The sequence below is a fragment of the Phalaenopsis equestris genome, unplaced genomic scaffold, assembly GCF_001263595.1.
Source record: "Phalaenopsis equestris unplaced genomic scaffold, ASM126359v1 Scaffold000567, whole genome shotgun sequence".
Classification (NCBI taxonomy): Eukaryota; Viridiplantae; Streptophyta; class Magnoliopsida; order Asparagales; family Orchidaceae; genus Phalaenopsis; species Phalaenopsis equestris.
This window is the reverse complement of record NW_018165007.1, coordinates 60829-74459: the sequence shown is the minus strand read 5'-3', so window position 1 is coordinate 74459 and position 13631 is coordinate 60829. Positions and strand designations below refer to the sequence as shown.

General features: G+C 32.5%; 1 protein-coding gene across 1 annotated transcript in view; it reads right to left on the bottom strand.

Moving 5' to 3' along the window:
- Nucleotides 1-11442, bottom strand: part of LOC110029365 (pentatricopeptide repeat-containing protein At1g80270, mitochondrial-like) — a 13199-nt gene extending 1757 nt beyond the window's left edge. Inside the window, 2 exon segments of the mRNA XM_020731622.1 lie at nt 7621-8203; nt 11214-11442. Of these exon segments, the coding sequence (XP_020587281.1) occupies nt 7621-8203; nt 11214-11248 (618 nt within the window). The 5' untranslated portion in view covers nt 11249-11442.
- Between the last annotated feature and the right edge of the window lie 2189 nt (nt 11443-13631).

The window sequence follows — 13631 nt, the reverse complement described above, 5'->3', positions numbered from 1 at the left end:
TTTTACTATAAATAATAATTTTTAAATTTTGCTCAAACTCTTATTGTCTTATGGTTACATGATTAGGGTTGTTGATTAGGGTTGTTAAAAAGACTCTTTGTTCGTGAACAGCTCGTGTTCGGCTCGTTAAGCAAACCAGCCGAACACGAACACAATTTTTGAGCTCGAAATATAAACGAGCCGAACACGAGCTGAGCATGGCTCGTTTGCTTAGCTCAGCTTGTTTGCTTAGCTAAAAAATTGTGAGCATGACTCGCTCGTGTTCGGCTCGTTTACACCCGTGTTCGGCTCGTTTACACCCCTAATGATGGTTCTCTATGCAACACGTAAGGGATCTAAAAGATCCAGTATGATTCCTACTGATATATATTGCAGGTAATCAACAAGAACAGCCTGGTTACCGGAAGGTACTCCATGTGGGAGATGTGTAAACAAAGGGTTATTTACATACATACCACAGAATTAATATGTTTTCATATATCTAACAGCCACTCAATTCTTTAACATCAAATCAAAAAAAGATCATTTTACTACCTTTTTAAAAGTCCAATGCAACTTTTTATGAATACGTTTATAGCACCAAAGTGTTTTATATGTAATAACAGATTAAAAAAAATGAGAACATAATTGAAATGTGCCTGGAACATTGACTAAAGAAAATAAAATAGAGTTCAGTGATATAGATAATTTATGATTCAGTGGAGAAAATAAGCACTGAGGATTGCAACATAAGTTGGAGTCTTTGTGCATCATCTAACATATTAATAAATTTTACTAAAAAAGAGATTGTACTTGTTTCACATTTAATAAGATGTGCCCATTAAATCATATCTTAATGAGTTTAAATCCATTGTTAGGAATTTGAGGAATATAAATGTAATGGCAAATGATAAGGATTAAGCTTTGCTACATTTGCGCTCATTTGCTTCCCCTTAATTACATATAAACGCCAACTTAGTACATGGTAAAGACACAATATACTTAGAGGGAATTAAGAACTCGGTTCTTTGAAAATATGATTGTTTAGCTTGAAGGTTTAAGAAATGAAAAGTCATCTAAGCAATACTTGGCTAGGAGTAGACTGTTTAACAAGGGATCTAATCACCATCGTAACTTCTATTTCAAAAAGAAAGAGCGTATTAAGAGGGAGAGTCACACTTTAAAGAGGAAGGAGCAATATACTAGTGACAACTACAAGGATAAATAATTGGATGTTAGTGTTATTGCAAACTGATCAAGTGAAAATTAAAATGACGGGCTTCTTTTTACTGCTACAGATAAAATGATTAGTAGATTCTAGATTCAATTTGTTAATATCATTTGTCTTCATAAGAAGGTATTTTCCACTTATGAAAAATATATTAGTGACAATATTTATATGAAAAACAATGTTTTGTGCAAGCCAATTGGTTCTACTATTATGATGCTGTGACTAGAATATTAAATGATGCTAATCATGTAAATATCACCTAAAGATTGAGTGCTCTAGTGAAATGGGACTCAGATTCTCAGCAAATGTTGAAATCCTTAAAATTTGCGAGGTTCTGTGATCATAATGAAAGCTAAGACAGTTTATGGACTTATCTATTACAATATGCAACTTCAGGTTGCACTGCTCCAAAACACCTGCCTCTGTTGAACCATTATAATTTTGGAAAGGAGAAAAATGTTACATGTTGGATGCATGTTAAAGTTCTAGAATAAAATAGGGCAATGGGTAATGGGAAAACATTTGAACATAACCAAGTGAATCAATCTCAAGTTAAACTCTCACAATTTCTATGTGGCATCTACTTCACTTAATAAGTATTATTAGTTGTAATGTATGGCAAAATTATAAATAATACTACCTTTTATGCATTTAATTTATTAAAGGTACCTATGTAAGCAAATTTTGATTTAGATGCACTATAACTTTATCATTAAGATTAAATTCCATGTACCTACAATTCATATCAACAAAAAGCTTGTAATTTTCATAAATTAATAAGCAATTTTCTATGAACAGTCCATATAAATCAATTAGATGTTGTATGAATGATTAGACAAAGGCACTAGGCCTCAACTCCATAGGAAGATCAACAAAATATAGAGTTTTCGAGTTAATCTCCTGTGACAATCTCAAATGGACTCATACTAATAACCTATTGGAAGATGAAATATATGCACTCAACCATCAAAAATCCCAAATAGCACTCAAATGCATGATTTATGCAACATAACTCTCAAACTCATATTCAAGTTTACCTATTTGTTATTGGATAATAAACATACAAAAATTTTAAGTTGTGCTCCAATTTTAGAAATATTGTTTACGGTAATCCATGTATTTTAGCACTTCATTAAATTATAGTTAAACAATATGAAATTTTATATTTAGGTGTTCTTATAGCATGATGTAGCATGTGTCATTTTTGAAAAAAATGATTTACACTGAAAATAGAATCATTCTTTCTTAGTCTTCATGATAAACATAATAAAATGTTTATATCAACATACCTCCAAGTTTAAAATTGTTAAAGATTTATAGAACTCGAAGTTAACTTCTTTACCTTCAGTGGAATAAAAGTTCTACATTGTGATACAATGTGTTCTAAACCTAGATAATTATTGCCATGATTTTACTTCTATCTCTACCAAACCATCCAAACACTCCTAGCATACGGATTTAAAATTATAAAAACCTCTCAAATGATGAATCAAAAGCACTAGAGATAGTACCATTACATAAATAATTATCTATAATCATTTAACCTTAGTTTAGAAATGTGAATTACTATTTAAGAATTGGTAAATACCCTTAACCTGCGTTATAGAATAAAAAACTCTACTCAAAGCTTATTGATTACCTTCTATCTTGGACTTTTCTTTCATCATTACCAAGAAAGGCTGAAATAGTACTTCAATCTTAAAAATAAACTTATGTTGCGGCATTATAGTAGGCTTCGATTATTTCATAAATTCAAAGTTAATTAGTTGAATTTTCCAAAAATAAAAAATAAAACTAAGACAAAACATGGCTCATTCAACAAAGAACCTTGAGTATTACATCTCTAAGGCTTCTAAAGAAGCTATGAGCAAATATAATGTAGCCCATGACCGATACCCCCAGATGTACCGAACAAATATGCACTCATGAACAATCCCCTCGTTGCCTTACTCAACATATATGCTAGATGTCGTTACCAATTTTAAAATATCATTAGAGATCTTCTGTTCAGTCAATATTATATTTTCCTTGGTCACTGACACACTGGAAATATGCTTCTATGGGCTCCAAGTCAATACTAAGCAACTAACCAAATTGTCATGCTACATGTTCGGGAAAGTACCACCCAACATGCCGCTACTTTATGAATGACACTCCAACTTCTCAAAAGTTAATCCCTGAAATACACAACACTCATACTCATAATCATATCGGATAGCCATATCAATGTCATATAGGTTGAAATATTACTGATTTAGTAAAAATAAGACCTAAAAAGGTAGCATGAGAAATGAGGAGTCATATTTTTTGTGTGTATCTCTCAAGGAGGTTTAAGGCATAAGCCTCAAAATACAACAAAAAACCATTATCCCACTAAGTGAGGCCGACTACAAGAATCCATTTTTCCCTATCCTAGCGTCATAGCATCATTTAATCCTAATAAATTAAGATCATTTTTAATTTCATGACCAAGTCTTTTTAGGATTACCCCTACCTTTCTTAACATAAATTAAATCTAAAACATTTACTCTCCTAACTGGGTCATCAAATGGCCGACATTTAATGTGACGAAAACATCTACAGGTGACTCTCTAATCTAGCTTGCCACAAAAGTTACTCCAACCCTTTCACGGATATATTCGTTTCGCATTTGGTCTCTAAGTATAAAGTCACTCATCCACCTAAGCATTCTCATCTCAGCAACACTTAATTTAATTTTATGATTCTCTTTTACCATCTAACATTATGTACCATAAAGTATTGTAGGTCTCGCCACCATCTTATAAAATCTTCCTTTAAATTTAAGTGCTACTTTTCTATCACACAATAGGCCCAATGAATTCTTATACTTCAACCATCCAACTTGAATTCTACTAATAACAACCCCATCTATATCACCATCACTTCAAACAATAGACTCGATATATCAAAAATATTCACTTCTTTAAATGACTTGATCACCCATTATTACAACCCTGCGAGCTACAACAATAACAACAAAGCCTTAATCACACTACGTGGGGTCAGCTACATGAATCCTCTTTCTCCATTGCGTCCTATTTAGTGTCATATTTTCATTTAATTCTAAGAAATTAAAATCATTCTTTATACAATAAGCCCAAGTCTTCGTAGGTCTACCTCTACCTTTCTTAACATAAGTTGAACTAAAATATCTACTCTCCTAATCAGATCATCAGATGATCGATGTTTAATGTGACTAAACCATATAAGACGACTCTCTCTAATTTTATCTGTCACTGGTGCTACACCAACCTTGCTACTAGAGCTAGTACTACTAAAATTACATTCCATGTAATAAGTTTTAGATCCACTCAAGAGAAAGTCTTAGGCTCTAAAGTTGACCTCCATGATTCATTTTTTTCCTGAACTTTCTCTCTCTAGTCTTATCCAAAAGATGAATAAGCATAAGCCTCAAAATAAGAAATAAATTATAAAATTAAAAATAACTTTTAAATATGACATAAATGATAGATATAATGAATTAGACTATTATAATAATAACATAAATCACATAACTTAATTTTAAATATTAATATAAATTAATTTTGAAATAAAATTCAAAATAAACATTTAAAATTTAATTATACCATAAGGATTACCATCTATAGCATTTTTATTCTCGCTTTCATCATCTTCAAAAAAATCATATACAACCATTTTATTATCATTTGAATTTGCCTTGTTAGCAACTTTCATATCTCCTTTAAGAATTACACTTTTCTTCTTACTCCCAAATTAAAAAACAAATATAATTTAAAACTAAATAATAAATTAAAAACTCAATCAACTAAATATATTTCTATTTTTTGAAATTTTTGAGGTATTATATTAAATAAATTAGATATAAGTATAATATAATCTAATTTAATTTTTTTTTACATAGACACTACCTCAAATGTCTGAAGGCATGAAGCCCTGAGGTAGGCTTCTCAAATAAAAAAGCATAAGCCACATTGGTGACAATGAGTCTTGAGTCTTGAGCCTTGAGACAACTTTTTGCGCCTCTATATGAGAGACTTGAGCCTTGAGACAACTTTTTGCGCCTCTATATGAGGCGCCTCTAAGCATATGCTTAGAACGTCTTTTTAAACAAGGTTGAAAAATAAATATAAACAACTTCTTGGCTTTGTGAAAGTTCATCAATCTCATTCCTATATACTCAAATATGGCTGGCCTACTAATGACGTACATGACGCTCATTTCACCTTTAGAACGTCAATATTACTACTCTTTCACAGTACAACGATACTAGCTATTGACAATAACAAATATGTAATGGTAGACATACCTATATCTTATGCTCTTTCCATCGATGCCACTTGGGTAAGATATATGCAATATGGGCTTACCAATATGAAACTGCTCCTAACATTACGCCTACAGCAGATGCAGACATCTAGCCATATTCACTAAATTTGATTAGTATCCTCTTTCATCTTATTGTACAAATTACTTAGGACTACTGCTCCAATGAACTGGTGAAAGAACGCCCCCAAAATTCTACATAAGCAACAAATAATGGAGATAAATCTATGAATTAGAAGTATAGGACATGAGAAAGGAACCCAAATATCTACAAAACACAGGCAAATCTACATAGAACTATTGTACATTCATGTATCCAAATTTTTGCTCGTCTGCCCCATCCCAAAAGTCAATAACACATTGGATCGTTTAGGAGGTGGTACATTTGGGATTGGGAGATCGCTTAGTATATCATCATAGCAAGGAAGCCATGACTTCCATCTCTTATTTAGGCCAACTAAAATAAAACTTACCAATGCAAGACCAACGAGATAAATTCCTAATATCATCATCACAACCTAAATTGATAGTCATTTCCTCTAAAGGTAAGCAAAAAGTGTTAGTTTGAGATAACCAATGCTTAATCAATGCTCTTAGAAGATAATAATCTAGCATGATGTACTTTAAGTACCTGATGCACTCTAATTCTACCTCTCTCAGACATTCTATGAAATGTAGGCAGCTAATTTAGCAATCTTTTGTCATTTTTTCTTTTCTTCCTTTTTTTTAAACCATTCTTTTGCCATAAACATAAATGAAATGGCCTATAAAATAATGCCTAGCACAAAAAAGTTATGGTATTTGGGAAATGATAGTATTATAAAGATAGGTTATAAAAAAATTTTATATGCATAATTTATCGAGATGTGCAACTCCATGCAGAGGCAGAACTAGGCGCATTTTTTTTTTTTTTGGTGGGGTGGGGGGTGGTTGGGGGAAGAGGGGGACTAATTATAAAATTAAATTAATTTAAAATTAATAAAGTGAATAGTAATATTTATGATTCTTCAATTTCATGGCATAATACTCTAATAAAAAACAACTAAAGTAACATTTATAAAATATATCTAGAATAATTTTAATGAATATGTTTTAAAAATACTACATGGCAATAGTGCTTTTTGTGCGTGAAATTATACACCATCTATTTCTTGAAGATTGATCAATTGTTAAACTTTCATAAAAAATCAAATTAGATCACCATGATGTTCATTGACTATAGATTAACAACAATAATCCTGGACTTGCATTTGGAGATAAATTACAAAATCTAATTGTGTGGATAATGAACATTTTTCATATGCAAGAATCTTGTGAAAATAAAAATGGTTGACATTACAAACCATTTTTAAACACTCCTACTACATAAAGTTAAATATAAATTTTCTTCAATATCATCCATTTTCATGTCATGATTTTTTCGACATGTTTTACGCTGACTGTCGACAATTTAACGCAACCGTCCATTTTCATGTCAAATTCACATAGTAATGATTGATCTTCATAAAATAAAAAAAATAAATAACTAAAATTCTTGCATCATTCTTGTGAAAATGAAAGCTACAATTCCCAATTAAGACATTAAATTTCAATGACAATGAGTGCGAAACGAGCACACATGATGCTTGAGGAAACAATGGATTTCAGATTCAAATGACATTATTGCATGACAACTAAAAACCAGGACCTTCAAAATCATTTCCTTCACTTATTTGTGGCAATGATTAAAGTAGGAGACTTCTATTACTGTGTCCAGAAGGTAAACTTCTTCAAGCATGAAACAAACTCTTTGTTAAAAGGAAAATTTCAAAAGGCCAAATCAAATAATGGCGTCAGGTAAGCAATGCAAGCAAACATCTAATATTGCTTGAAAGACACTTATTCTTTAAAAACAGGAGCAGCTGCTGCTTAATATTAACTTGAATGAGATCTGGCAGGATATATTCAAGCATAAAGAAATACCGAGTGTCATGACTCTCAAGTATTATTCATACATAACATGCTAGTGAAATTGTTTATTAAGATGTGTATAAGATGCCAACAAGTTTAATTAAAATAAAGAAACAAAGCATAGTACATGTCACCTGCAAGGCCTTTCCATACAACTGGCGCTTTCTCAGATTCAGTACTGCAAGTGAAATTTCACCTCGTCCCAAACAGTTACCTACTTCAACCCACTTATCAAGGGCATTGTTTAAAGAAGGGCGAGGAGAATCCATTATAACCTGGAAAAGTGGGGAACTGTGACCCTTCTTGCCAAGATGTTTTTCACCATAATCAGCTTCATTGTCAAACAAACCAGGTGCAAGCTCAGCAGATTCATCAACATTTTCACTGGATTTATCACCTCCAGATTCTGATTCATCTTCCTTATTCAAAAGTTCCTCAGGCATGTCGGATTTTGGAGGCACATCAAGGTCAGAAAACCCATCCTCCAAGTCATCATCCTTGTCACTATAATCAGCTCGAACCTGACAAGAAAGGCTCCTGCCCACAATTAAAGCCACTGGAGGGTGAAATACTCCAGGAGAAATGGGCCTTTTCGAATGGAAACCTCTATTACTATGATGTTCTTTTGAATGTTGGTGTTGCCCATTTTCCAAATTACTATATGCCTCGCACTTAGCATAATAAGTGTGACTTGAGGGAATGCAACAAAGTTGTTTCCTGGTGAAAAAAGAAAAAATAAGAAACGTCCAAAGAAAAACCAACCACAGATGTCTAATGATTGTAAGAACAGGAAAAAAATAACCTAACACTGATTTCAATCATGAGTTCAGATTCTAAAAAGTTTACCAATGGTGGTTATGTTCTTGGTTATTTATATATACATGGAATTTTATGTCAACACCTTAAGTACTGTTTGTTCTCTCATATTTTTTCTCAAGGGCTGCATCTTAAGAGAATTACCACACAAGAATGAAACCATGCAAGCATATGAGACTACTTAGATGATCTGTTAAAGTTTTGTCATTCAAGGTCCGGCAAAACAACATGCAGCGACGGGGATAAAGGCATTTCTATTACATGACTTAATCTACACCGTACAAAGAAACCTATAAGGCGCCAAATCAGCAATCTTATAATGGCAATCCTTATTCATATTATTATCATTTAATCATGTTTTAATTTGGCATAAAGATTATTACTTAATTAGTAATCAAATAAAATCCATTATTCAATTTTCTAAAAAGACGCTAAATTTTGGGCTCTTACATCCAAAGAAAAAATTAAAAAAAAAAAAAGCTTTTCTCTATAAAAAAGTAATCATCATCATCATTAGCCGAATCCCAACTTTCAAGGTTAGCCTATTAAATTTGTCTATATTCACTCTTTTTAAGTGTACCTAAGGTGTAAATTATAATGAATGTAAGACTTTAGTACAACTTCTTAACATGGTAACTTTAGTCTTCGTCTTTGGTTTTATATTCCTCTCATTATTTTTATCCACTTGAGTCATTAAATGACCAGACTACCTATTGTACACTTTTTCCTTCCTTTTCTCCAAAAGTGATGCTCTCATCCTCTCTCATAAAATCATTTCTCAAACTCTCATTATAGTTTTATCATGCATCCATCTTAACTGTTTCATTATACTGCACTAAACTTAGTTTTTCATTTTCTAGCATTCTAATTCATACAACATAATTAGTGAAATGCATTTTCATGGAGCTTGTAATTTTCCAATATTTTTTCCATCATAGTACACGATGGTACTTCTCTTATTTAAAAGCCGAACTTTAACTAAATAAATTAAGTCACCATCTATAATCTCATTATTTTGTTTAATTAATCCAATGGTGCTTGTAACTACCAAACCTGAGTATCATTTGGTCTTCTAGCACTATTTACTTCTAAATATCAGTTTCATAACCACTAAAATGAATACATGGTATCCGTATTACTAATCCTAAGCACATATATTGTAAAATTTTCCTCCATTGTTATGACTTTTCACTTCACAAATGTCTCACTATTAGAACAATATCATCGATAAATAGATTAGCATACACCAAAACACTCATTGTGATTACCTTTCATAACCATATCTGAACTCGATCTAAAAATCGAAGAGTGTTGTGTTGTTCATTGATGCGAGTTAACTAAGACTTGAAACTTCTTTTGGGGCAGTTGCAGTTGTAGCTGCGCTGTCCCAGGAAGCTGCTGCGGGAAGTTGGTACATTTTTGTTGCAGCTATGTGAAAGAAGCTGTGGGACAGTTGTTTCTAGAAAAATGACCATCCTGCCCCTGTTTATTAAAATTGTTTAAAACAGAACTGTGAGAGCTACATTTTTTTATAATTTCGAAACAGAAATTCATTTCAACAGAACAAAAGTTCAGAACAGAACAAAAGTTCAGATACACAACTCACTTAACAGTAAGTAACCAAAGTAGTAAAAGAAAAAAAATTAATAAAAATACAAGCAAAATGAAAAATTAATAATGTATAATTTTATATAATTTCTTTCTAATTATAATAATACCTATTATTTTGTATAAAATAAAAAAATGTATATTTTTTATGTAACTTGTGTAAGCTACATATTTTAAAATATATATTTTAAAATACAATATATTTTTAAGAAAAGTAAATTAAATGTTATTTCTCTCATATTTCTATATCATATTATAAAATATATACATAACTATTAATTAAAAATATTAACATTACATTCTAAGTAAAACAACTTAAATACTATAAAATGACTTAATTTATTTATCCCTGAGTTCACCCTTCGCTTACTATATTAAAATTACATTATAAGTAAAACAGCTTATAATTATTTCTGTCGTCCCTTCCTCCTTCACTTGCAGGTGCACCGACGTAGCCAGTTCGCCCTTCTTCTCTGCACTTCTCGAAGCATTTCGGAAGCATTTGGATCAATAGCAATCTTTGTTGTCCTTTTCTTCTTCCTCACCTCGCCTCGCCTCCGCCTCCGCCTCACTCACTTTCCCTCTCTCGTTCACCAGAGAAAACATTTTGCTTGATCACGAGAGACGGGAGAGCACGGGGTAAAAGAGGGAAAAGCCGATCGATAATGTGGGCAGCAGGGTCGATCCTGCGGCCCGCGTTCTACCTATTTTAGTGGCCGCGAACGCGTCATCCAAAAAGAAAATTTTTTATCAGCTTCGCAATTTGGGGCCACGCCGCACGAAATACGCATCCCCAAACGAAGCCTTAACTTTCTTTTCTTTTTTGCAAATCTTCCAGCCTACTTAGAAACGTCATATGGCAAAATGATATTCACTTTTTTACCATTCTTTAGTTTATTTAAATAAAAATTTATAACTCCTCACTTTACCACCAAGAAGCATAACCTTTAAGCGAAAGAACAGCCAATTGGCAGCATAAAAACTTGTGATCAATCCTAGCTCCCTAGAACATACAATATTTGTCGCATTGAAGGAATTGTCACACATCTGTAATTAATGATAATTCCATATTATATCCATTTGAAAGAAAATTAAAGTAAAGACGGCAAACTTCAAAATAAAATGAAAAACACAGTGACAGATATCATTACTAAAATAACAGGCTCAAACATCATAGTTCAGAGCCACAGAAACGACAAAAGAAGACAAAAAAAAGTTCCTTCTAGCCAGAGATCAATATGTTATTGATTTCATTGCATTTTGAGAATGAATCAAAAAGTGTTTAAGGAAAATGGGTATTCACCTAATTGGATTTGAAGCTCGGCAAAGCGCCCTCATGGATGTCGATAGTACAATCCAATTGAGAGAAGGCAGGACCCAGAGTATTTACAAAAGGCTTCTCGAGACCCCTGACGTCACTACGTCTTACAGGTGGGGGGCTGGTGCAGCGGTGCTTTCATCCTGAAACCCTAAACTCTCGCGGGAAAAGGAGCGGCTTTAAATGCCCGATTTTTTATCTCAGCCAATCTCACGGCCGGAACAAAGGAAAAATAAATAGTATGTAATCAGTGACTCTTTGATTTGTACTCTTTGAAAAATAAATGTTTTGTAATTATCTTTAAATAAATGATAATTCTGCTACTGTATAACAATGTTATTTATAATAAAATTATCATAATAATATATTTAATATTTAAAAAATAAAAGATTATTTTAGAATAAAATAATAAATGCACATTACTTAACACTGAGTATCAAGATTGTTAAAAAAAAAAACTATTTAAATTACATTTAAAAATATGAAAATATAAATTTAAATTGCGGATGGTGGATGTCACGAACTACGACGTCCTCCAGGGATATGATTCATCTCTGATCACTATTGCAATAGAATATGTCGAATTGTTTACCCACCAAAAAAAGTCACATTTCTCGGTGATACTCTGCGGGCACCTGTAGAACTGTCTCCCGTAGTTATATACCCAGTGTGGTGTCATTAGAGAAATCTGTAATCCGCAATGGCAGAGGGATCGTCTAGAGGTCCATGAAATCCTAGAGCCCATCTTTTCTGAAAGATTCAAGACAGAACTCATTAGTCATGACAAAAGATGAAATTCATAAAAAGTATACAAAAAATGAAAATAAACTGAAATTGTATTAAAAAAACAAGCATAAGATGATAAAAAAAGTAATTCAAAAATGGGTGTGATGTTTCGAGAACTCACTACACCAACCAACAAATATGTCACTACAAGAAGATAGTGAACATTTTTAAAAAATGGGTTCTTTGTTGCTTTTAACTCACGTAAAACAACATCCTGTGTGTCACATTTGCATATCACCATGAGGGACCATCTAGAAGGTCCGCATAAACCGCTGCACCAAAAAGAAGAGAGGAACTTGGTTGCCTTTATTAAGATTTCACATGTGACACTAAACAACAACGACCAATAGATCATCCAGAAGAACATAAGGTCAAATGTCTCATCATGGACCTCTCACACCAAAAAAAAACAAATGGAATGTAAATGGAAAAAAAAACAATAATAAACACCGTGAAATTTATAAAATCAAAAATATCAAATTTACAAGTGACATAAAATAAACATAGACTTTATAAAATAAATAAGAGTCATTCAATCAACATCCAACAATAGTGTCCGTAATCAGCTCTCTCAATCTAACCATTTATGCGATACCTTTATTATCCTATGTGTAATCTTCCTCTGATTCCACCTCTGGTTGTGGTATAGATTGTCCTACGTGATATTCAAAAACTTTCAGCGAGACCTGCAAGTGGTCATCTTTAGTCATGTTGAAGTCAACATCAGTATGGGAATGATGTCATCTAATATAGTTGTGGAGTGTCATTATAGCCACAACAATATGCCCCTGTTTCGAAAATGGATACGTTGACATATCAGGCAATATAACTCATTTCTTTTTTCACACTCCAAACGTTCATTCAATTATGATGTATAAGGAGGAGTGTCTTTGGTTAAACATTTCCTTCCTGCCTCGAGCAACACCACTATATCTTTCAAAATTAGGAATGTGATATTTTGTATAAGGAAATGGCGTCAAATACCCCCCTCTTTAAGGATATCCATCATCACCAAGTAATATTGACATGTCCCAAATACAATACAACAACAATGACAACAAAGCCTTAATCCCACTACGTGGGGTTAGCTACATGATTCCTTTTTCTCCATTGCATCCTATTTAGTATCATATTTTCATTTAGTTCTAATAAATTAAGATTATTTTTTATACAAAAAGCCCAAATCTTCCTATGTCTACCTCAGCCTTTCTTAACATAAGTTGAATCTAAAACATCTACTTTCCCAATCGGATCATCAGATGGTCGATGTTTAATGTGACCAAACCATCTAATACAACTTTCTCTAATTTCTCTAATCACAGGAGCTACACCAACCCTATCACGGATATATTCATTTTGCATTTTGTCTCTAAGTATAAAGCCACTCATCCACCTAATCACTCATCTCGGCAACACTTAACTTAGTATTATGCTTCTCTTTTAAATGTCAACATTTGGCGCCATAAAGCATTACATGTTTCACCACCATCTTATAAAATTTTTCTTTCAGTCTAAGCGATAATTTTCCATCACACAATAAGCATGATACATTCCTCCACTTCAACCATCAATAACAGCTCTAGTATGCATGTTTTTAATAACTTGAATATAAATCAT